Source organism: Sarcophilus harrisii, chromosome 2 (genome assembly GCF_902635505.1).
Source record: "Sarcophilus harrisii chromosome 2, mSarHar1.11, whole genome shotgun sequence".
In the NCBI taxonomy this organism is placed as follows: Eukaryota; Metazoa; Chordata; class Mammalia; order Dasyuromorphia; family Dasyuridae; genus Sarcophilus; species Sarcophilus harrisii.
The window spans coordinates 622387169-622414215 of NC_045427.1; the positions used below are offsets into that span (position 1 = coordinate 622387169).

Sequence of the window (27047 nt, forward strand, 5' to 3'; positions counted from 1 at the left end):
GCTAGAAGAAAGATTGGAAAAGGAGAGGGAGGCTTGGCAAGAGAGTCTGGAGAAGTTATCCCACTCATTTAAAGACAGAGTGGATAAAGAAATCAAATCCTCGAAAAATAGGATTAGTGAACTGGAAACACAAAATAGCTCTCTAAAAAATAAAATTGGTGAAATGGAAAAACATTCCACAGAACAAATTGGACAATTAGAAAAAGATATAAAAAAAGTGAATGAAGAAAATACTTCATTGAAAATCAGAATCGAGCAAATGGAATTGCATGACTCAAGGAGACAAGAAGAATCAGTCAAGCAAAACCAAAAAAATCAAACAATGGAGAAAAATGTGAAATACCTTCTTAGGAAAACAACAGACCTGGAAAATAGGTCTAGGAGAAACAATCTGAGAATTATTGGACTCCCAGAAACATATGATGAAAAAAAGATCCTGGACACTATTTTCCAGGAAATTATCAAAGAGAACTGCCCAGAAGTCATAGAAACAGAGGGTAAAATAGAGATTGAATGGATTCATCGATCACCTACTGAAAGGGATCCTAAAATCAAAACACCAAGACATATAGTGGCCAAATGCCAGAACCCTCAAACGAAGTAAAAAACACTCCAAGCTGCTAGAAAAACCCAATTCAAATATAAAGGAGCCACAATAAGGATCACCCAGGATCTAGCAGCATCCACATTAAAAGATCGAAGGACCTGGAATATGATATTCTGAAAGGCTAAGGAACTCGGTATGCAACCAAAATAACTTACTGAGCCAGAATGAGCATCTTTTTCCAGGGAAGAAGATGGTCATTCAACGAAATAAGTGAATTTCACCTATTTTTGATGAAAAAACCAGAACTTAACAAGAAGTTTGATCTACAAATATAGAACTCAAGAGAAAGCTAAAAAGGTAAAAAGATATCTTGGGAACTATATTTCTGCTGTAAAGAGGTATAAAGAATACATGTATACCTTGTTCTAGAAGTTAAAGGTGGAAAGGACATTGTACCAGAAAAAGGGTTAAGTGGGGGTACTACATCTCATGAAGAGGCAAAGGAAACCTATTATATCTGAGAGAAAGAATGAAGGTGGATGAATATAGTGGGTATTTTACTGCCATCAGAATTGGCTTTAAGAGAAAAAAATTTAGACATATTCAACTTGTGGTGAAACTTCTGCCATCTCATTGAAAAGTGAGAAGGGAAAAGTGAAAAGGAAAGGAATAAACTAAGCAGAAGGGAATACGGAAACTGTGAGGGAAAGGAGTAAGATAGGGGAGGAACTCTAAGTTGGGGAGGTACTAAAGGGAGGGCTGTGGAAAGCAAGTGGTGCTCACAAGTTTAATACTGAAGGGAGGTAAAGGGGAAAGAAGGGAAAAACATAAACAGGGTTAACAAGATGGAAGTAACACAGAATTGGTAATTTTAACCATAAATATGAACGGGGTAAACTCCCCATAAAGGAAGCGGTTAGCAGAATGGATTAAAAGCCAGAATCCTACAATATGTTGTTTACAGGAAACACACCTGAAGCAGGGAGATACACACAGAATAAAGGTAAAAGGTTGGAGCAAAATCTACTATGCGTCAGGTGAAGTCAAAAGAGCAAGGGTAGCCATCCTGATCTCAGATCAAGCAAAAACAAAAATTGATCTAATTAAAAGAGATAAGGAAGGGCACTATATCTTGTAAAGGTAGCATAGATAATGAAGCAATATCAATATTAAACATATATGCACCAAGTGGTGTAGCATCTAAATTCTTAAAAGAGAAATTAAGAGAGCTGCAAGAAGGAATAGACAGCAAAACTATAATAGTGGATGATTTCAACCTTGCACTCTTAGAATTAGATAAATCAAAGCACAAAATAAATAAGAAAAAAGTCAAAGAGGTAAATAGAATACTAGAAAAGTTAGATATGATAGATCTCTGGAGAAAACGAAATGGAGAAAAGAAAGGAGTACACTTTTTCAGCAGTTCATGGAACCTATACAAAATAGACCACATATTAGGACATAAAAACCTCAAACTCAAAATGGTAAGGCAGAAATAGTAAATGCATCCTTTCAGACCAGATGCAAAAAAATTAAATTCAACAAAAAGCCAGGGAAAGTAGACCAAAAAATAATTGAAACTAAATAATCCATAACTAAAGAATGATTGGGTGAAACAGCAAATCATAGAATAATTAATAACTTCACCCAAGAAAATGACAATAATGAGACATGATACCAAATGTGTGAGATGCAGCCAAAGGGTAATAAGGGGAAATTTTCATTCCTAAGTCCTACTTGAAAAAATATAGAAAAAGAAGGTCAATGAATTGGCTTCAAACTAAAAATGCTAGAAAAGGAACAAATTAATAACCCCAGTCAAACACTAAACTTGAAATTCTAAAATAAAAAGGAGAGATCAATAAAACTGAAAGTAAAAAAAAAAACTATTGAATTAATTAATAAAACTAAACGTTGGTTCTATGAAAAAATCAACAAAATAGACAAACCCTTAGTAAATCTGATTAAAAAAAGGAAAGAGGAAAATCAAATTGTTAGTCTTAAAAATGAAAAGGGAGAACTAGCCACTAACGAAGAGGAAATTAGAAATAATTAGAATTACTTTGCCAACTTTATGGCAATAATCTGACAACTTAAATGAAATGGAAGAATACCTTCAAAAATATAGCTTGCCTAGGATTAACAAAGGTAGAAGAAAATCCTGAAGAGTCCCATCTTAGAAAAGAAAAGAAACAAGTTATAACCAACTCCCAAGAAAAATCCCTAGGACCAGATGGATTTACATGTGAATTCTACCAAACATTTAAAGAACAATTAACTCCAATGCTATATAAACTATTTGAAAAAAATAGGGATTGAAGAAGTCCTACAAAACTCCTTTTACAACACGAACATGGTACTGATACCTAAACCAGGTAGGCTGAAAACAGAGAAAGAAAATTATAGACCAATCTCCATAATGAATATTGATGCTAAAATCTTAAACAAAATATTATCAAAAAGATTACAGAAAATCATCCCAGGATAAAACTATGAAATGGATTTATACCAGGAACAGGGCTGGTTCAATATTAGGAAAACTATTAGTATAATTATATATCAATAACCAAACTAACAAAAACCATATGCTCATCTCAATAGACTCAGAAAAAAGCATTTGATGAAATCCAACATTTCTAATAAAAACACTTGAGTATTAAAATGGACTTTTCTTAAAATAGTTGGAACATATTTTAAAAATCGTAAGCATCATATGCAATGGAGAAAAACTGGAACCTTTCCCAAAAGATCGGTTAAACAAGGTTGCCCACTTCAATTATTATTCAATATTATAAGAAACACTAATTAATAAAGTGGAAAAGAGATTAAAGGAATCAGAATAGGCAATGAGGAAACCAAACTATCACTCTTTGCAGATGATATGATGGTATACAGAGAACCCCATATTTCTACTAAAAGCATTAGAAATAATTCATAACTTTAGAAAGTCCAGGTTATAAAATAAATCATAAATCCTCATATTTTTTCATACCAACAAAATCCAACAGAAGAAATACAATGAAATTCCATTTCAAAATAACTTCAACAGCATAAAATATTTGGAATCTATCTACCAAAGGAAAGTCGGAATTATATGAGCAAAATTAAAAAACTTTCCACACAAATAAAGTCAGACTTAAATAATTGGAAAAATAAAGTGCCCTGGATAGGCTAAATGAATATAATAAAATACAATCCCCCTAAATAATTATTTATTTAGTGCTATCCAACGTTCCCAAGAAAATATTTTAATGATCTAGAAAAATAACAACAAAATTATGGAATAATAAAAGGTCAAGAATCTCAGGGGAATTAATGGAAAAAAAATCAAATGAAGGTGGCTTAGCTGTACCTGATCTAAAACTCTATTATAAAGCAGCAGTAACCAAAGCCATTTGGTTTTGGCTGAAATAATTATTGATCAGTGGAACGGTTAGGTTCCAAAACAGAATAGTCAACTATAGCAATCTAGTGTTTGATAAACCCAAAGATCCTAACTTTTGGGATAAGAATTCATTATTTGATAAAAACTACTCGGACAACTGGAAATTAGTATGGCAGAAATTACACATGGACCCACCTTAACACTTAACTTATACCAAGATAAGATCAAAATGGGTCCATGATTTAGATATAAAGAATGAGATTATAAATAAATTGGAAGGACATAGGTTAATTTATCTCTCAGACTAGTGGAGGAGGAAGAAATTTATGACCAAAGATGAACTAGAGACCGTTATTGATCACAAAATAAAAAAAAAATGATTACATCAAATTAAAAAGCTTCTGTACAAACAAAACTAATGCAAACAAGATTAGAAGGAAAGCAACAAACTGGGAAAACATCTTCACAGTTAAGGCCTCATTTCCAAAATATATAGAGAACGACTCCAATTTATAAAAACCAAGCCATTCTCCAATTGACAAATGGTCAAAGGATATGAACGATAATTTTCAGATGAGAAATTGAAACTATTACCACTCATGAAAGTTTCCAAATCATTAATCGGAAAATGCAAATTAAAGACAACTCTGAATACCACTACACACCTGTCAGATTGGCTAAGATGACAGGAAAAAAAAATGAAGATTGTTGGAGGGGATGCGGAAAACTGGGACACTGATACATTGTTGGTGGAGTTGTGAACTACTCCAACCATTCTGGAGAGCAATCTGGAATCATGCCCCAAAAGTTATCAAACTGTGCATACTCTTTGACCCAGTAGTGCTACTAATGGGCTTATACCCCAAGGAGATACTAAAGAAGGGAAAGGGACCTGTATGTGCCAAAATGTTTGTGACATCCCTGTTTGTAGTGGCTAGAAACTGGAAAATGAATGGATGCCCATCAATTGGAGAATGGCTGGGTAAATTATGGTATATTAATGTTATGGAATATTGTTCTGTAAGAAATGACCAGCAGCATGAATACAGAGAGGCTTGGAAAGACTTACATGAACTGATGCTAAGTGAAATGAGCAGAACCAAGAGATCATTATATACGTCAACAATGATACTGTATGAAGATGTAATGTGATGGAAGTGGATTTCTTTGACAAAGAGACCTAATTCTGTTTCAATTGATCAATGATGGACAGAAGCAGCTACACCCAAAGGAAAAAAAAACACTGGGAAATGAATGTATACTGTTTGCATTTTTGTTTTTCTTCCCAGGTTATTTTTATCTTCTGAATCCAATTCTCCCTGTGCAACAAGAATACTGTTTGGTTCTGCACACATACATTGTATCTAGGATATACTATGACATATTCAACATATATAGGACTGCTTGCCATCTAGGGGAGGGGGTGGAGGGTGGGAGGAAAAAATCGGAATAGAAGTGAGTGCAAGGGATAGTGTTTAAAAAAATTACCCTGGCATGGGTTCTGGCAATAAAAAGTTATTATAAAAAAAGAATAATAATCTCAGTATAAAATAAAATTGAATTAAAATAATCAATAAACATGAATGGGTACACATGTGCTAACCAAACTCCATAAAATTGTAAAATACTCAACATACACAATGAGGAAGAAGAATCTTAAAGAACAGTATCATAGTTTATAAATTATTTGCCAAAGGAAAAGATAAAACCTTTAAAAAGATGGCTTTCCTAGAAAATAGTAATTAGTCCTGTAAACTTAAACCAAATATATCTCAAACTGAACTTAGTATCTTTTTGTTCCACCTTCCCAAGTTTTTTTTCTTTATAAATCTTTCTATTATTGTGAATGGCACCATCATCTTCCAAATTATTCTCAATTTCTCACTCTCCTATCCCTATATGTAATATTTTGCCAAAGTCTGTCAATTTTATCTTAGTAACATTTCTCAAGTATCCCTAATTCTTTACTCTCATTCTGTCCCCACTCTTGTCAGTCTCCTACCTCACTTCAAAGACATGCACATTAATAGTCTGTTGATAGGCTGGATATTGTTGCAATCATCCTGAAGTTCAATTATTAATTATACAAGACAAATATCTAACTGTTCATTTTCTTTATTACAGGAATTGCATTGCTGGGCATATACTTCAATAAGATAAAGGATTATGTAAATAAGTATATATGCATACATGGACATATAAAACATGTACACACATACAGATATATTAAATGTGTGTTTGTATAGTATGTACATTTATGTATATACAACATATATTTTATCTCTTTAGTGATCATGGTTTCATGTCATTAGAAAAATAGAATTAGAAACATGAATTGCATCAGCTGAGAAAAGATAGAATAAATGTATGCATTTTGATGTCCAAATGTAGTAGAATATTATTGGCTATTAAAAGAACATTGAGAAGATTTGTATGATCTTATAAAGAGTAAAATTAATAGAACCAATATAAACAATAGAGACAATTACAAATGAAATAAAAAGATCACTAAATAGAAGTTGAATGACACACAACTGAAAAATCACTAATCATCCCAAGAATTGGTAATGAACCATTTTCTACTTTACTTATTAGAGTCAAAGTGCAGAATACTTGTTAGACAGATTCTGAATATAATTGACAATTTTTCATTTATTTCAAAACTTAACTAGGAAAGGCAAAGAATTTCTAGAATAACTTTAATGAGAAAATAAAGATTTTCAATGTCATATTGTTAAAAGAGTAGACATAACAATTTTCCATACAAGCCATTTCCAATGTGTACAATACCTGCTGCATTTTGTAGAGGAAGCAGTCAATATAATTCTTAAGATTGTTAGGATCCAAGATCTCTTCATGTTTCTTTGTACTATCCAAAATAAACTTTTTAAGTGTCTTGATATTTGAAAAAAATTTCTTGTGTGGTCCAGGAACATAGCGAAGAAGCCAAGGGACATTATTATAAAGCTATAAAAAAGGAGGAGAGAGAAAAGTACTATATATGAGTTTAATATAGAGAAAATATCTTACACAGTCTCCATTTTCAATTGTTTAACATTATATTAGTTTGGTTTTGTCCCCTTTAAAAACAGGGTAGTTTAGAGTAGTAATTAATTAGAAAGCTATTGAGTATTATACCTAGAAATATTTAGGAATAATTGTTTGTGGAAATCAGGAAAAAGAAGGCATTCATTATGATTTAGGGAAGTGATGCTAAAATCTTAAGTAGAAATGTGCAAGATACTGTTTAATCCTTAACACAGCATCTGTTTAAATATTAAAAATAATAATTTCTTGAAAATCTATATAATGATTTTTTTAATAGCATGCTAAAATAGGGTCTATATACCTGACCTCAAAGCCAGGTAAACCTGGGTTCAAGAGCTATTTTTGACACTAGCTTTGTGAAACTGGTCAAGTTACTTAATCTCCCTGAATCTCCATAGAAGTGTCAAAAATGGCCAATGGCCTAGCCAGATTAAAATGTAATTGGGAAATATTTAACAGTAAATACAATTTAAAATAAAATAAAATAGAACATAGATAATGTCAATATGTGGTTTTCTAAGGCAATATGCAATCTGCAGGCATCTTTGTGTATGAAATATTGGCTTCCCATTGTTATTTGAGTTGTACACTACTATTCTAGATAATTCTGTAAGATTATAATTTGCAAAATAATTGCTGATTTGCTTTGGTAGAACAAATTTGCTCATTTAGGGGTTGTCTATATCAGTAAATCATAGATTCTGCAGTTACCCTTATCTTAAACTATATAACACAAATATCTTTACAGTATGGGTGAGTAGTGTTTTTTCATATGTCATGGAGAGAAAAAAAAAACTTTAATGCACCCTCTTCCTAGAAAATCTGGCTATATTAGGAAGGCAAAGCTCAGTGTCATCTACAAAGTATTGTTTTCTATAAACTCTTGCTTTTTTCTCACCAAATAGACCTCCTTGTCTATGTGTATTCTTGGGAAAAGAAAGTTCACCACAAGAAGTTATGGGCTTCCCTGTGCAATTGACATTATTATCGAGCCCAATCAATAATTATCAAGTTTATCCAGTATCTTGAATCTGTCTTCCAGTACTATACAAGCCACTGGGTACATGGACATAGAAGGCAATAAATAGCATTCTTACTTTTAAAGGGCTGACAGGTTAACTAAGTTTTGTAAACACAAATTAGCTAGAAAACAAAACAAAACAAAAAAAAAGACATTCCATATTCAGATAATAAATTGCAAAAAAATAATAATCACAACAAAGTAAAACTAATATTTGGTAGAGAGCCATTCTGATGGTTAGGAACATTTGAAATGAATTTTTATGTAGGTATTGTACTGTATTATATTGGAAGTATGACCTTGGCCACATCCCTTAACCTCTCAGTAACCCTAGATAATTCTTTAAATCTATAAATTGTAGAGAAGTTGCTAATCTGGTTGTTTACTCACTCAGAATTTCCTAAACCAAAGAATTTACAAATTTGGGTCAGCATCAGATAACTGTGTAGTTAACATATATGCAATATTTTAAGGTTTGTAAATCACTTAATTTTGTATTTCTCATTTGATATTGATAACAAACCTGTGATGTGGACACTATTATTAACTTCATTTTCAAATGAAGAAACTGAGAAAGGGATGTTCAATACTTTGTTCAGGATCACACAGACATTGAATGACAAAATTCAATCTCAGTTTATCAGGACAACAAATCAATTTCTGGTCCTGACATCTGCGTGCTACATAAACTGGGTGAAGTTCATCCTTGGGGGGAAGGGAAGATTTGTTCTCTTTCAAATAATTCTTAGTTAGGTTCTACTCTGCTGTAATATAGTATTGATATGTACACTATTTTGAGATAAGGTTGCTTTGGACCACTGAACCACTGAGAAGAACCAAGTTTGATCATGAAACATTCTTCTTGTTATTTTGTACAATATATTCCTGATTCTGCTTGTTTTGCTCAGCATCAGTTCATGTAAATCTTTCCAGGTCTTTCTATAATCAGCTTGTTTATCATTTTTATAGACTATATAATTTCATTACTTTCATGAACCACAACTTGTTCAGCCATTCCCCAATTGATGGTCATACACTCATTTTCCAATTCTTTGCTAACACAAAAAGCTGCTACAAATATTTTTGCACATGTGGGTCCTTTTCGCTCCTTTATGATTTCCTTGGGATACAGACCTGGTAGTAGCACTGCTGGATCAAATGATATCTAGTTTTATAGCTCTTTGAGCATAATTCCATATTGCTCTCCAGAATGGTTGAATTATTTTACAACTCCACCATTAGTGCATTAGTGTCCCAGTTTTCCCACATCCCCTCCAACATTTATCATTGTCTTTTCTTATCATCTTAGCCAATCTGAGTGGTATGAGTTGGTACCTTAGAATTGTTTTAATTTGCATTTCTCTAATGAATAGTGATTTAGGACATTTTTTCATCTCACTATAAATGACTTTAATTTTATCATCTGAAAATTGTTCATAAGCTTTGACTACTTATTAATTGGGGAATAATTTGATACAGTTTTTCTTGTAAATTTGATACAGTTCTTTGTATATTTTAGAAATGAAACCTTTGTCAGAGAAACTGGCTGTAAAGATTTTTTCCCAACTTTGTACTTCTCTTTTAATATTGTTTCTGTTGGTTTTGTTTGTGCAAACTCTTTTTAATTTAATGTAATCAAAGTTGTCCATTTTGTCTTTTGTAATGTTCTCTAGTTCTTCTTTGGTTATAAAATGCATCGCTTCTCCAAAGATCTAAAAGGTAAATCATCCCTTGTTCTCCTAATTTATTTATGGTATCACCCTTTATGCCCAAATCATGCACCCATTTTCACCCTATTTTGGAATGTAGTGTGAGATATAGGTCTATGCCAAGTCTCTGAATATTATTTTCCAGTTTTCCCAGCAATTTTTTTTCAGAATGAGTTTTTATTCTAGAAGTTGAAGTTTGGGGGTTTATCAAATACTAGATTGCTATAGACCTTGATTATTGTGTCATGTGTATCTAATCTGTTCCACTGATCCACTACTTTATTCTTAGCCAGTACCAAATGGTTTTGATAACTGCTGCTTTATAATATAATTTTAGGTTTGGTTCTGCTAAGAGTGGCTCCTAATATTAACTATATGATAAAAGAGCTATTTTGTTGCTCATTTCAAGGAGAGACTTTCTAGTCTGTACACTTGGCATATAGAAATGGAAATGATCACTAACTAATCCTGAAAAGACCACCAGAACAACACCCCCCCCAAAAAAACTGTAAATATATAGCAAGTGTTTGCTATGTACCAGGTACTTCCACAAGACCAGTGGGAAAATAAGTTCAGTAAACAGTATTCATGGAGTAGCATACCCAACAAGAACACTGAGATGACATTGCTAGAAGAAATAAATTATCCTGAAGTATCAAAGATTTGTTACCTGTATGTTTCCTGACTGCCTATATACCCTGTATGTGAACTGCCTACAAATGTGCTCTGGTCACCCATATTTTCTACATCTCTTCAATTTATGCATGATTGCTATCAATCCCTTCCTTTCTACTGCTGCTATGTGTTTTTGTAGGTAAGTGTGTCTCAGATTTATTCAAGGGATATTTTACCACTAGATTTATCAACTTTTATGTCATTAAATGTTTTATTTTGAATTAATTGTCTTCTAAGAATAACTAATAAAATTAAATATTATTGATGACATTTAAGCTAGGACTTTAAGTAAATGTAAAAGCAGAGAATATAGATGTTTATTCTGACATAGTTATTCATGGGGAGGGGGTATTGAGAGCTCTCATATATGATGAAGAGTACCCCAGGTGTTAAATGTATAATTGTGCTTACATTGCCTAAAATATAGTTTTGTTTAATTAAATTTCTTTATAAGCCTTCAAATGCTATATGAACATGAGATCTTACTCTGGGAATTTCACTTTCTTTTCTGAAAGCTGCCTTCACTTCTAGTGCTTATAATTTTATAGATAAAATGATTATTTATAGAGTTTTGCATAAGATGTGGTTGAAGAAACAATAAGTTCATACTGTCACATTATGGCCTTTTTAATCTTATTTAGGTTTATTATGATTGTGTGGAAATTTTTTGGTAGGAGGCGTTATGGAAGAATCTTCCCCTTTTGTGTTGGAAAAATTTGATGACCAAGTACACAACCAGAGGATGACTCTGACCTTACCTGAGCAAGTGGTGAGTTCAATAGAATCAAGTTTTCACTTAAAATCCTCATCATTGAAAGAAAGTTCTCATTATCATAGCTGAAACGCTGATGGAAGAGGATGGAGCAAATAACATTGCATGGGGCACATCCAAGGATATAGGTTGGGTCAAAGGGATGACCTTAATGATAAATAATTTACAAAATGGAAAAAAAATGTTTAATGATAATATTTTGAGCAAACCAGCATTAAGATAACAAGGAAAAGACTTCTACTAAGATTTGATCTGAATGTGGGATTCAGTTCCTTTAAAACTGATCTTTGATATCTCAGCTAGACCATTTTCCTTCTTTATATTTAACACAGAAACAGTTTATGAAACGTGACCAAGGGAAAAATCTGATCTGCCTTACTTCCCTCCATATAGGTTCCACATGGTCAAAGAGGTGGACAATGCTAAATACAGTGATTCTCAATACAAAGAAATTTAAAATCAGTGATGTTATAGAGGACCCATGTGTTCAAGAAATATTTAATGATAACCATCTGTAATGGGCTGAAGCTTGAGTTGATGCACTGAGGTCCCAAGCATGTGAGGCTAAATAGTAATTGGACCATACTCTATTAATATATATGCTTGGAGAAAGAATGGCCCCCGCCCACTCTTTGTGTAAGTCCTGATGTGTTGTATAGGAAATGACTATTTTGATGGGTGGAGGCAGAGGGGCAGGAAGAGAAGCGAGGAAAGAATGCTGGCTGGCTTCTGGTCTGGCTGGCTTCTTGACTTAGCCGCACACATTGCTATTGTGAATTCCCCTTTACCTCTGATCCTTCTTCACCTCTACTGAGAATAAAGATTGAACATTTTCCCTTAACCTGAATTCCTGACTCAGGCTGATTTTAAAATACGCGGTCATCGCAACCAACCATTTGTTTTCCTTAGCTCCTTCAAAAGGAACTGAGCTTCTTCCTGGACACGTTCCTCAATACTCCTTTTCCCCATCCCAAAGTTCCTCAAAGTTGTCAGGGAAAATCTGCGGATTTGTTTCCACTTTTCTCCATGGCTAAAAATAATTCCTAGGGGAAAAAATGAACCAAGCATAGAATTAATAATTCTAAATTGCTTAAAGCCAAATTTTAATTTTTATCATTGTTTCTAGCTAGATTGAATATCATCTTTTAATTGTCCTATTTCTTTCCATCTTTACCACTTTTGCTGAAATAACCTGAAACTTACTTACCATGTCCTTTGTAAATGTCATCAAATATTGGTAATTTTCCCCTGCCTCCAAAAATGTCTCCCTGATCAATCAGAGCTTCTTTCAGTGCCTTGTATCCATGTAGAATCACGACTGGTTGAGACCCAAAATACACAGTATACACAGAGCCATACTTTTCAGATAGCTGGGAAAAATATAAGAAGCAACTGAATGAACAGTGCTCAACATGAAAATGAATGTATCTGGACTTTTATCACAAGTGCTAAGAAACTGAAGTCATATGGCTATGTTTGTCCTACAATAGAATCTTCCTATATGCCTAAGTAGACAGTGATCTCTTTCAAAGAACTTTCCTGATTCCCTGTTATCTCTATGCCTTTAAATTTTCTCTCCCATCTCTCTCTATAATTTGTTTTTCCATAATTGTGCATTGTTATACATTCCCTTCATCCCTTACGAATCAAACTCCTGGAGTACAAGAATTTTCTCTTTTATTTGTCTCCAATATGTTTAATATATTAAAAAATATGTAAATACACTGTAGGTATTTAATTATTAAATTTGACTGAAATATTAGTGTATTTTCCCTGAATTCTATCCATGAAATTTTGGGCACTGACAGATGACCTTTCAGCTTATTTTTTTTTTTTTTTTTTAATTTAATAGCCTTTAATTTACAGGATATATATACATGGGTAACTTTACAGCATTAACAATTGCCAAACCTCTTGTTCCAATTTTTCACCTCTTACCCCACCCCCCCCACCCCCTCCCCTAAATGGCAGGATGACCAGTAGATGTTAAATATATTAAAATATAACTTAGATACACAATAAGTATACATGACCACAACATTATTTTGCTGTACAAAAAGAATCAGACTCTGAATTATTGTACAATTAGCTTGTGAAGGAAATCAAAGATGCAGGTGTGCATAAATATAGGGACTGGGAATTCAATGTAGTGGTTTTTAGTCATCTCCCAGAGTTCTTTTTCTGGGTATAGCTAGTTCAGTTCATTACTGCTCCATTAGAAATGATTTGGTTGATCTCGTTGCTGAGGATGGCCTGATCCATCAGGACTGGTCATCATCTAGTATTGTTGTTGAAGTATATAATGATCTCCTGGTCCTGTTCATTTCACTTAGCATCAGTTCGTGTAAGTCTCTCCAGGCCTTTCTGAAATCATCCTGTTGGTCATTTCTTACAGAACAGTAATATTCCATAATTTTCATATACCACAATTTATTCAGCCATTCTCCAACTGATGGACATCCATTCAGTTTCCAGTTTCTAGCCACTACAAAAAGGGCTGCCACAAACATTCGTGCACATACAGGTCCCTTTCCCTTCTTTATAATCTCTTTGGGATATAATCCCAGTAGTAACACTGCCTTTCAGCTTATTTTTTAAAAAAATTTTAAAAAATCATCTTCCATATTACTGCTCTACAGTCTCATGTCATAGAATCACTTCTCACTGCTTTGCAAAAATCCCCTTTCTGAATTTTCTCCTTTTTATATAGAATGTTAGCTCATCGATGATAGAGATGGTCTTGCATGTTTCCCTTTGAATTCCCAAGTCTTAACACAATTCCAGGAACATTATAAGTTCTTAAATTTTTCTCATTTTGTTCATTTATTCTTTAACTCAATATTAGTTTACATGAGTTCAAAGTGACTTAACCTTAATAAAATTGAACATGAGATAAAAATTGTTGGAGATAATCATAAAAGTATTTCTTAAAGTCTTGGTGATTGGTGATCTTTATGGGTATAGGCAATCCCCATAACAATATCTCAGATCTTTTAACATATTAAATTGTAAAATTCTTTTTATTATTAATTTTATTTTGTTTATTTAAAATTTTGCCCAGTGTCATTTAAAATTTTATTTAAAACTTTTGAATTTCAAAAATTTCCCCTTATCTTCAGCCCCAGTCTTCATTTAGAAATTTCATGTGAAGTTAGATATAACAAAAGTCATGTTTTGAAAGAAAACATAGATTTCCTGTCCTAAAAAATCCCTAAAAAATAAAGGAGAGAGATAAGAGAGAGAGAGAGGGAGAGAAAGTAGGAAGGAACAAGGAAAAAAGGAAGGGAGGAAGGGATGTAGGGACAAAAGAGGAAAGAAGATAAGGAAGGAGGAAGAGAGAGAGGAAGGGATGGAGAGAGGTTTGGAAAGAGAGAGAAACACATAGAGAGAATACTTCAATTTCTATCAAGACACAGTTACTTCCTTCTTTGGGAATGGATAGGGTTTTTATCATAAGTCCTTAAGAGAAGTTGTGAATTGTACAGCTGAGAATAGCCAAGTCATCTATAGCTGATCATCCCAGAACATTGCTATTATTTTTGTATACAATACATTTCTCCTGAGTTCATGGAGGACCCCAGGTTTTTGGATTATATAGTTCTCGCTCTGAAGGAATATAGGATCTTGCATAGGGATGACATATATGCTCCACAGAACTTTCTAACTAAGCCTTTCATTTGCTGCTCTGCTTAGTTTCAACTCTACAAAAATCATGCCTCACTCAGGAATGGGTGAAATCAGAAAATAGAAACTAATATTGATAAGTATCCTACATTTAATCTCAAAAAAGTCTTTAACCATTATGGGCAGATGATCCACTGAATCCTACTCTAACATCCTTTGGTTATGTGGAAATAATCCTTTGATCTCATAGACTATTGAACAGAATGGAAGCCCTAAAGATTCTGATAGGCAGAAAAGACTGTGTGGTTCCAGAACCAGAATGACTTTGATGTTCATAGACCAACTTGGCTAAGCACAAAGAAGATCATCAGAGGTTAGTTGGGTACATGGAAATAAATTCTTTGACTCTGATGACCCATAAGAAGAAAGGCGTCAAAATGAATTTTAGTTGAGTATGACCTTCTTTTGTTTTACTAGTAATGGTGTGGGTGGTCATGGAAAATAGAGGAAAGGATGGCAAGAGTCATGTAGATCATCTATAAATATTAAACGTTTTTTAATCCTCAATATGAAATTTTGGTTCAATTATTGCACTGCTGGAACAGTAGTGACTTATTGATATTAACATTCTTTAAATAAACAAAACAAAAAGACAAAGTTGTAATTGAATGACATGATGACCTACAGTTTTCTTTAGAGAGCAAAACAAGAAATAGGCAGAGTTTAGTTCAGTGTTTCCAGAGTCAATAAAAAGCTAATTTACTAGGACACTTGATCATCTTATTACACAATGCTAACAATAACGACAAAAAGTAGCACCATATAAGTAACTGCAGATACTTTCTGTTGTGGTTAAAGAATAGGTAGAGGAATCCATAGAAGCTGACAAGGCCATTCAGATCATGAAAACACATACTTTTATACTTGGTGACTTTAATGATTAGGTTGGAACAGAGGGAGAAAATAAAGAAAAATAAAGTTAGGACTTCTTCATGCCAATATATTATAAATTTTTTATTTAAAAAAAAGTGCAAGTAGGCACTGGATTTAATGATTACCAAACTATATAAAATGTATATTTACTACATTGTATTAGGAAATGTTCAACTGTGTTCAATGAAGCAATTAAAATCATTGCAGTAAAAGTCAACATCACTTGGAAATTTAATGAGAAATAGATACAACTTATAGAGTTTTATATATTATAGGAAGGATGATAAAAACTATTTCCTAAAAACAGGAAATAACAGAAGCAGTGTTATTAACTTTGATTATATCCATTTTATGTAGGTTTAACTGGGGTAAACTAGATCTGTCAAAATAAGCCCAAAGAGCCCAGTACCAGATTAGCCCATAAATATGACATTTTTGCCAAAGAGAGATATAGGAATATAGAAGTATTTCTATATTCTGCAGCAGTAATACAATATAGAGGAGAAGGGATGTATGCAAGAAATCATAGAAACAATTGTGATAAAAAATAAAGTAAGTAGAACTATAAAAATAGTACTGATGATGATTACAGAAATTTTAATGGGAATAATTATAATAATATCCAGCAATTATATAGTGCTTATTATGTATGCTCAGCACATTATAAACTTTCTCTCATATGATCTTCATATCAACCCTGGGAAAGTGCTACAATTATTTGACTCCTTTCACAGTTGAGAAACTAAGGAAAATTGATTAGGTGATGTAACCAAAATCACATTTTTCAAATGTAAGATTTGAACTCCAGTCTTCTTTACTCCAGGCCCAAGACTTGATTCACTGAATCACTTAGCTAAGTGGGGAGATCATAGGGAAGAATAACACCAGCAAGCATTTGCTCATTCACAAATTGAGTACAAGGAAGATTCCTTTATAAGTGAAAATACAGTAAAATATCTCTTTAGCAACCTTCTGATTATTCATGACAAAAGACTGACATGTCAAGGAGAAATGTACTCTCTACTGGTTTTGAAGACTTTCCATTTGAATGGAAGCCAAGGATTTCTACACTGAACTCAAATGGAAATAATTCCCTATAAATGGTGACATCTTCTAGATGGTTCTATTTGGTAATAATATTCATTAATTAAATCAAACCTAGAACACTAGAAAACCACTTCTGTATGACATGATTCTTCAAGATATCAACCTAATGATTCATTAAAAAAAATTTAATGGATCATAAATATTTATTGTCCAAATAAAGACACATGATTGAAAACAAGCTTCATTGACTTAACAATTTAGTTCAAATAACTTGGAGAAGACCTGCAGATAGGGAATGAGGTAGATACAAAATTGAATATTCCATAAGTCAATGAATAAGCATTTATTAAGCATCATTATATACTAACCACTGCCATAAGTGCTGAGATTTTTTTTTAAAGGTAAAATAATCTGATGATTGCATCTTTAGAATTATCTCCTTCTCAGCTATCATCATCATCATCATCATCATTATCAATATTTCCTAGGAAAGCACCTATAGCTTATTGCTTTTAAACAAAGGAGAATGTTGTAGTTCTACCCAAAATGACTCAAGAAAATAAAGATTACAAATTAAAAAATTGTATGTTAACTGGGAAGAACCCAGGGTTCAGGGCATCTTGTGCTATCACTGCACTGGATTTGTTTTGCAACTGCAAGCACTGCTGAATAAATCTATTGTCTGGATAAAAACACAAAACCAAGCCCCCCCCCCCCAAACCATACATATGATAACTTGGAGATAATAAATAGAATTAAGGTGGGGGAATTAAGAGAAAAACTTCTCATAGAATATTGGGTTTTAGGGAGATCTTCAAGGAAAGCTGTGAGGAGTGATGAAGAAAGAGACTATTCTATGTGTGGGGACTAGTCTGGTGAAGTAAACCTATGGTCCTTTTTACTGAGGTAAATGGTTTAAAATTAATAAAATAAAACATGCATAATTATAAAATAAACCAAATACATTGAACCATGGTTATATATATTTTTTTTTGATAAAAAGCTGAATCTGCTGAAAGTAAGGATCAAGGAAGCCCAGATTAAAAGCCCCTAGCCTGGAGGAAGGCCTTCAACATATGTATCCATATCATGGATAAATAGGAGAATATGGACAAAATTTACAGCGATTGAGAAGACATTTCTGGGTTGCATTCTACAATAATGAAGGAAACACCTACATAAGTGTGAACATAGTTACACTGATATATTGAAGAAACATTGTGCTTGTGATTTATTTTATTTTTTAAGGAAAGGGGGGGAGATTTGAGATTTCATTGGTATAGGAACTCCTCTTAAGGAAACTGCCTTTACTAATGTATGTAAATATTCTCCTTGGGATAATGTTCGTATTTGCAAAAACATTTTAGAACCACAAACTTGGGAAAATCGAAGTTGTCAAGGAATGAAAATTTTAAAGAAGAAATGGCATATCGGACTTAATTTTTCATTAGCCCAGAACACTAATTCTTTAAGACTACAAATTCTCTCTGACCTAGAGCAAAGGTAGATAGCATGGATAAACATATTGTAGCTGATTAATGAAGAAAGAACATGCATAAGATTTACTTTTAATAAAACTTTTCTGGGTTGCAATCTATACTATTGAGGGAAATACCCCTATCAGTGAGAGCATAGTATTACTGGTATATTGAAGAAGCATTATGATTATTGTGCTTGTGATTTATTTTATTTTTAAGGGAGTAGGAGAAGACTTGGGATTATATTTGTATAGGAACTCCTAATAAGATGGTTGTTTGCAATGTAAATTGGTATTTTTTCTGCAATTTATAGTTTTAAAGAGCTTCCTCGAATATTGAGAGATTAAATTGCTTATCTAAGGCCACATGGCTATAAATACCAGAGGTGGGATTTGAATTCAAGTCTACTAGAATAGCTTTCTATGCCTTAAATCAGAGTTAATTAGATAACATTAAAAGAAGAAAGATATCCTGAATGGGAAAGGTGATTATATCCTCTATTCTGGTATGATGCTTTTGGATAATTTTCATGTTCAGTTCTGAGTGCCACAATTAAGGATGACATTCCTAAATTGGCACATATTGAGAGATTAGTGAAGTTGATAAGGAGTCTCAAATACTAAGCTGTGCAAAGATTAATTTAAGGAAATAAGGATTTTTAATCTCAAAGAACAGATTTAACAGGAATATGATAACCATTTATTTGGAGGGCTATTATATGTAAAAGGGATTAGATTTATTTTTCCGGGCCACAAAAAACAGAACCCATCAGCATTGGATCAGAGGCTGAAAGAGTCAGTTTTCAATTGAATAAAGAGAAATAAATCTTAACAATTAGATCTATCTAAAAGTAGAATGAGGCATCTCCCCAGGAAGTACTGAGTATCCCCTTCACTTGTATATCTTGAGGTGAATTTGAGATTATTTTGTTCCACCCTAATTTTGAAGATGAGGACATTGTACCATGAAGACTTTCAGTTATTTTTTCCAACAATACACAGATTTTAAGTATTAAATCTAGGATATGAATCCAATTTTTCTTTTTACCCCAAATCTAAGGGTAATGTCTATTTAACAAAGGGCTTTCAAATTTGTTATGTCATAGACCACTGACAATCTGGTGAAATCTACTAATTAATTCTCAGAATAATATATTTTAAAAATTCATAATTGGATGGAAATGACAAGTTACAACTAGAGAGTTATAGGAGTAATATGATTTTTTTTCCTTTCCAAGTTCATGGATCTTTAAAAAAATTATCAATTAACTCATGAAAGTTCATAGATTCTAGGTTAAGAATCCCTGGTCTAGAACATCCTTTTTACTATGAGTATAATGAGTATAAGGTTAAAAATAGATTGCTCTACATAGACTCTGAGACAAAGTACTACCAACTGTGATGTTTGGTGATTAATTTATTCCAAAGTTCTGAGTACTGAATTGCCTTGATTGCCTGGCCAAGACTTCATTTATACTGCTCTAAGATGAGTGGTAGGGTTAACAGAGCTGGATTTCCCATAGTTTATCAATCATTTTCTTTTCCTCCTGGTCCCTCACTTAAAACAATTATAAAGAATAGCAACACAGCTTCAAAGCAGACACTAGAGTAGAACAAGCATGCAAAGTTATGTTGTATTATTTAAATACACAAGCATTTAAAATAAATGTAAAATAAAATCAATATTAATGTTTATATTTAACATTTGCCAGTGCAATTGACACACTTGCTAATGCTAACCCCTATTTCTCCCAGCTATTTTTTTTCATTTAATAGCCTTTTATTTACAGGTTATATGCATGGGTAACTTTAAAACATTAGCAATTGCCAAACCTCTTGTTCCAATTTTTTACCTCTTACCCCCCACCCCCTCCCCTAGATGGCAGGATGACCAGTAGATGTTAAATACATTAAAATATAAATTAGATACACAATAAGTATACATGACCAAAACGTTATTTTGCTGTACAAAAAGAATCAGACTCTGAAATATTGTACAATTAGCTTGTGAAGGAAATCAAAAATGCAGGTGTCTCCCATGCTATTTTTATGTTTGTAAACAAAAATTTTCAAAGTGAAGCTTATTTTTGAAATGAACATATGTTTGGAGATAGCCTATAGATACAGAGACTTAAGTATAACTATGAATATATATAATATTTATATAATATACACATAAATATAATACATATATGCGTATATTCATATATATGTGTATAGGTATGTATGAGTGTATATATATATACATATATATATATACACATACATACCTGCATGTGTGTGTGTTTGTATATAAAAACATATACACCCATACAGATTTATTTATATATATATATATGTTTATATGTACAAGCATATACATCCATGCAGATTTGTATTTATACCTTTGTTTATATATATACAAGCACACATATACTTGCAGATTTATGTTTATATATACACAAGCATATACACATATATACAATCATATATATATATGAATATATATATATATATATATATATATATATATATATATATATATATGGGTATACCCACACAAGCATATTCGTACATGCAGACATACATATAGAGCTGGTATTTGGTTTTGTCTACAATTTTAGTCTTTTAAATTGTCTGGCTTGGTCTTTAAGGCAACATTATCCTGACTCTGGATCTAGTGCTCCAGCCCACATTCAACCACTATTTTTCATTACATCAAGAAAAAACTTTTTGAGAACTTTATTTCTAATCCTCAATCATATTAGAAAAGCCATAGGATGTCATTACTAGAAGACTTTATAATGGACATTACACCTGATGGAGTTCAATCACAAGATTCAGTCCCCTTACCTTGCAAAGAGATGTGGAGAGGTCCTTCTGGTCTAGTTGTAGCATATTCCCAATGAATGGGAGAGGAGGTGGCCCAGGAGGTAGCTTCCTTCCTTTGGGGTCTTTTCTCCACAGTGAAAAAAAGACCAAGAAGGAAATACAAACAATGAGGGTAAGAGAGGTAAATCCCCAGGACTCCATTGCAGCAATCTGGCCACAGCTAAAAGAGCCACTTCAAAAACTCAAGCTTAAAATACCAAATCAGTTTGTTTTGTTTTTTTAAAATGGGAGTGGAGTTAAATAAGGGTCTCTAGTCTTATCAAGAAACAATACACATTTTTCAGAACTCAAATTGCAGCGAGCAATAGAACTTATTGAGCAATATCCAGTTTCAGCAGTCTGGCAACCATCCCTGAAATCTCCTGCTTTTCCCTGAATGCTACTTATATGGAGCAGGATAGAGAATTCAAAGGATTCCTGAGAATTTCATTTGTCTTATTTGATTCTTATCCTTCACATTTCTTCTACATTTTCTCTTTGGTTGAGGTTGTCTATTCTTGATGGCATCCAGCCTGAATTATATTCAGCTGCAAGGAGAGTAGATGTTGCCAATCAGAGTGCAATATGAAAGGGTGAAATTCGAATTTTCCCCAGCAAATTAGAGTACAATCCAGTGACCCTGGAAAGATTCTTTGTAAAACTTCAAGTGGAATGGCCTCATTATTGGTTTGATACATTTTATTGCAAAGCATTATTCTGACCAGGACCAAATCCACAAAATAGATTTGCAAGTTTCTAAATACACTCATGACCAATAGACTTTGACCTTAAGTTTTTAATTCAAATAAAAAGGAACAGGAATTATTCAGAATAGACCCTTGGCTAAAAGACTTTGAGAAACAAAGGAATAACAAAGTTATTTCCTAACTCCAATTAAGTGTGTTTAGTGTTTTATAGGGCTTAATTTTTCAGTTATGTAATTTCAGTCTTTCAGCCCTAAGACTATTAAATAATTTCCTAGATTGTAGAGATTGAAGATATGCCAGTGATCATAGAATAATAGGATTATAGGATTATGGATTTAGTTCTGAAAGTGACCCTAGATATGATCTAATTTAATCTTAGACCAAAAGAAGAAAGTGTCTGATCCTATGTAACACTGTCAGTGAGTGAAAAACCTAATACTCCAACCTTAGTCTTTTTCTTCCAAATACAGGGGTTCTTTCTATTACCCAATAATCTGTTAGTGGAAGACAAAGTGAGGAATGTAATAAATTACTCAACATTTATTTAGAATTGGGTTTCTTGAGGCTGCTAAATGGCATAGTGGATACAGCCCCTGAAGTCAGGAGGACCCAAATTCAAATCTGGCCTCAGACGCTTAACATTTCCTAGCTGTGTGACTCTGGACAAGTCACTTAACCCCAATTGCAATAAGCAAAAAAAGAAATTGGGTTTCTAAATAAAGGAATAGATTCTAGAGTGGTGACTGACCAAAGGTAGGTATGTGACTGGCAGCAGAAAATTGGTCTAAAGGAAACAATAGAGAATTGTGGAAATTTTGTGAGCCACACCAGCCCTATCTTGTTAAATGATTCTGGAGTAAGCTCTGCTTCTTTTCTATTCTATTATACATCTGGTCTACTTTCTGTCTCATGAGAAAACTTACTTATATGGGAATTATAAGAAAACTTTATTTCATTGTTTAAACCTCACTATCATGACTGGGAAGCTGGATTATCTCTATCTGTTGCTTAGAGACATAGAGTAGAAATAGATCACAGTGCAGAATAATTTATACCTTGCAAGCCAACAGAAGGTAGTGAATACATCTTCATCTGTGGATGGGTCATCCAGTCAAAGTGCAGAATAATCTATGCCTCAATAAACAAGCAGAAGGTAATGATGTGGACATCTAGAACTCAGCCCACAGATAGAAGGGAGGATCAGACAAATGGACAGAATGAGATTACAAGTGACCTTTTGCTGGCACTGAAAGCAAGAATCTGTTGCATTGGCAATAGAGGGTTAAGAATCACACTTTTACATACACCTATTGAGGAGAAGCACTAGTATACTAGTGATCATGGCTGAAAGTGAACAGGGATTATGGTCACTTTTTTTTTTATTTAATAGCCTTTTATTTACAGGTTATATGTATGGGTAACTTTACAGCATTGACAATTGCCAAACCTCTTGTTCCAATTTTTCCCCTCTTTCCCCCACTCCCTCCCCCAGATGGCAAGATGACCAGTAGATGTTAAATGTATTAAAATATAAATTCAATACACAATAAGTACAATTAGCCTGTGAAGGAAATCAAAAATGCAGGTGGGCAAAAATATGGGGATTGGGAATTCAATGTAATGGTTCTTAGTCATCTCCCAGAGTTCTTTCACTGGGTGTAGCTGGTTCAGTTCATTACTGCTCCATTGGAAATGATTTGGTTGATCACATTGCTGAGGATGGCCAAGTCTATCAGAATTGGTCATCATATAGTATTGTTGAAGTATATAATGATCTCTTGGCCCTGCTTGTTTCACTCAGCATCAGTTCATGTAAGTCTTTCCAGGCCTTTCTGAAATCTTCCTGTTGGTCATTTCTTACAGAACAATAATATTCCATAATATTCATATACCACAATTTATTCAGCCATTCTCCAACTGATGGGCATCCACTCAGTTTCCAGTTTCTAGCCATTACAAAAAGGGCTGCCACAAACATTCGTGTACATACAGGTCCCTTTCACTTCTTTAGTATCTCTTTGGAATATAAGCCCAGTAGTAACACTGCTGGATCAAAGGGTATGCACAGTTTGATAACTTTTTGATCATAGTTCCAAACTGCTCTCCAGAATGGTTGGATGTATTCACAGCTCCACCAACAATGTATCAGTGTCCCAGTTTTCCCGCATCTCCTCCAACAATCATCATTATTTTTTCTTGTCATCTTAGCCAATCTGACAGGTGTGTAGTGGTATCTTAGAGTTGTCTTAATTTGCATTTCTCTGATTAATAATGACTTGGAGCATCTTTTCATATGACTAGAAATAGTTTCAATTTCTTCATCTGAGAATTGTCTGTTCATATCCTTTGACCATTTTTCAACTGGAGAATGGCTCGATTTTTTTATAAATTAGAGTTAATTCTCTATATATTTTGGAAATGAGGCCTTTATCAGAACCTTTGATTGTAAAAATATTTTCCCAGTTTATTGCTTCCCTTCTAATCTTGTCTGCATGAGTTTGTACAAAAACTTTTCAGTTTGGTATAATCGAAATTTTCTATTTTGTGATCAGTAATGATCTCTAGTTCTTCTTTGGTCATAAATTCCTTCCTCTTCCACGGGTCTGAGAGGTAAACTATCCTGTGTTCCTCTAATTTATTTATAATCTCATTCTTTATGCCTAGGTCATGAACCCATTTTGACCTTATCTTGATGTACTGTTAAGTGTGGATCAATGCCTAGTTTCTGCCATATTAGTTTCCAATTTTCCCAGCAATTTTTGTCAAACAGTAAGTTCTTATCCCAAAAGCTGAAGTCTTTGGATTTGTCAAAGACTAGGTTGCTCTAGTTGTTGACTGCTTTGTCCCTTGAACCTAACCTATTCCACTGATCAACTAATCTGTTCCTTAGCCAATACCAAATGGTTTTGGTAACTGCTGCTCTATAATATAATTTTAGATCTGGTACACCTAAGCCACCTTCATTTGTGGTCACTTTTAAGGAGGAAAACCAGAGCATAAACCAGGAGAATAGTAAACACATCTCTCCTTATGCTATACCATCTTAAAATAATGATCAACTTTGAGATCTTCCAGAATTAGTTTTGAAAACAGCTGCATAAAACTCTGAAATTTGGGACAGTGCTTCCTCCAAACTGGGTGTATTGTGGATAAAACAAAATTAAATGTCAAAAAATAGCCTTAGAAAATGAGGAAACCATCACCACAATAAAATAATCTGACCATAGAAAGTTACTACATGATATTGAGGGTCACCCCCTCAATTTTCAATTCTTTGTCTTCAGAAAAAACTGCTACATTTTTGTACATAGAGGTCCTTTTTCTTTTTGTTTTTTTCTCACTAATCTCAGATATTCAGATGACTGCCACTGAAGCAACTTTTTTGAATTGTGATGCTATAGAAGACTTTTTAAAGTCCCTTGATTAAAGAACTAGAAATGGAAGGGAATGGCTAAACAAGTTGTGGCAAATGAATATGATGTAGTAATATTTCACTATAAAAATGATGGACAGGCTGATTTCAGAAAGAAATTTTTTTAATTAAAGCTTTTTATTTTCAAAATATATACATGGATAATTTTCAGCATTCACCTTTATAAAACCTTGTGTTCTAAATTTTCCTCTCCCTTCCCCTCAATCCCTTCCCTAGAAGATAAGTAATCCAATATATGTTAAACATGTACAATTCTTCTATACATATTTCTTCAATTATGCTGCACAAGGAAAATCAGATGAAAAAGGGAAAAATTGAAAAAAATAAAATGCAAGGAAACAACAACAAAAAGAGTGAAAATACTATGTAATGAACCACATTCAGTTCCCACAGTCCTCTCCCTGGGTTTAGATGGCTCTCTTCATCACAAGATCATTGGAACTGGCCTGAATCATCTAATTGTTGAATAGAGGCACATCCATCAGAATTGATCATCATATAATCTTGCTGTTGCTATGTATAATGATCTCCTGGTTCTGCTCATTTCACTTAGCATCAGATCATCGGAAAGAAAATTTTAAAAAATCAATATGCTTTGAAATTTAAACTAGTGTTTCTTCAGTCATTCAGATCCACCTACTACACAATTAATTCTGTTTATGTTTTCTTGACTTAGGTGCCTTTAAAAAAAAGTTCATTTTGATATATTTTGTTTTTTTTTTCAAATATATATATATGTCAATTATATGCCCAAAACATAGATTTATACACATACACACATATCTGCACATTGAATATATATGTATGTATTTATACATAATACGTGCACATATGGATTGTGTATGTACACACACACACACACACACACACACACACATCTCCATGTCACAGAAAACCATTTCTAGTAAATACATTTTTTTTTCAAAAGGAAAGGGTGAAAAAGTTGAGCAAGACCAGTCAATATGTCAATTCTATTTGTCAGACTATTATGTCTCATCCATGGTCTCCACTCTGCAAAGAGGACATGGAGATTTATTTTCTCAGGTCCTCTGCCACCAAGTTTGATTATTTTTATTCTATAACCTGAAATGGAGATGTTTTAAAATAATAACTAATTTACATTTACATGCTTCAACCCCAAATAAAGGTTATTTTTCAGATAAATATTTTTTTTAACTTATCTATCACATTTCAGTATGTGAGTTTCAGAATGACCTCAGTGTCATGACTGCAATGGATCAATGAGAAAGCTTGACTTTTGCCTCTTTTACACATCATTTTTGTTTGTTTTTTTTCCCTCTGTTATCATAGAGATAGGTATACAAATGCAACATTCAGGTGCAAGTTCTAGCTGATTAAATGTTAACAAAATTGTTGTTATTCCATGGAGTAAAAGAGCTCTATGTTAGAGTCCAATAGGTCACCACTACAGCTTTTCCAGAGCCCTCTGTTTGGATTCCATGAGTGATGGATATTACATTCAAAACTGGCTTATAGTTCTTTTCAGTAGGGGTTTAGAGTGCTAGATTCTCTGTTCAACAAATAACTATCTTGTGATAGGATTATTGCAATGAAGTTATGTAGTGATAACTTGAAAAATTCCCCAGGTACAAAATAGCAGAAGAAATGAATCTCTTCTTGAAAGATCTATTGTCCTCTACTTTCTTATTTTAATCCTTACTACAGCCAATTTTTATACCTTGTTCCTTTATTTTTTTCTTTTTTTATAGCTATAACTAACATTTCTAGTATGTTATTGGATAAGAATGGTGATGATGTGAATTCTTGGTTCACATGTGACTTTATTGGGAAGATTTGT

At 33.1% G+C, this 27047-nt stretch overlaps 1 protein-coding gene across 1 annotated transcript in view; it reads right to left on the minus strand.

Annotated features, from left to right (window-relative positions):
• LOC100920607 (cytochrome P450 2C23-like) overlaps nt 1-21805 on the minus strand; it is a 45108-nt gene extending 23303 nt beyond the window's left edge. The window contains exons 1-5 of the mRNA XM_031956673.1: nt 21071-21805; nt 12365-12527; nt 12051-12200; nt 11144-11304; nt 6723-6899 (exon numbers count right to left, since the gene is read on the minus strand). Coding sequence (XP_031812533.1) covers nt 6723-6899; nt 11144-11304; nt 12051-12200; nt 12365-12527; nt 21071-21250 — 831 coding nt within the window. The 5' untranslated portion in view covers nt 21251-21805. The remainder of the gene's footprint in view (nt 1-6722; nt 6900-11143; nt 11305-12050; nt 12201-12364; nt 12528-21070) is intronic.
• Between the last annotated feature and the right edge of the window lie 5242 nt (nt 21806-27047).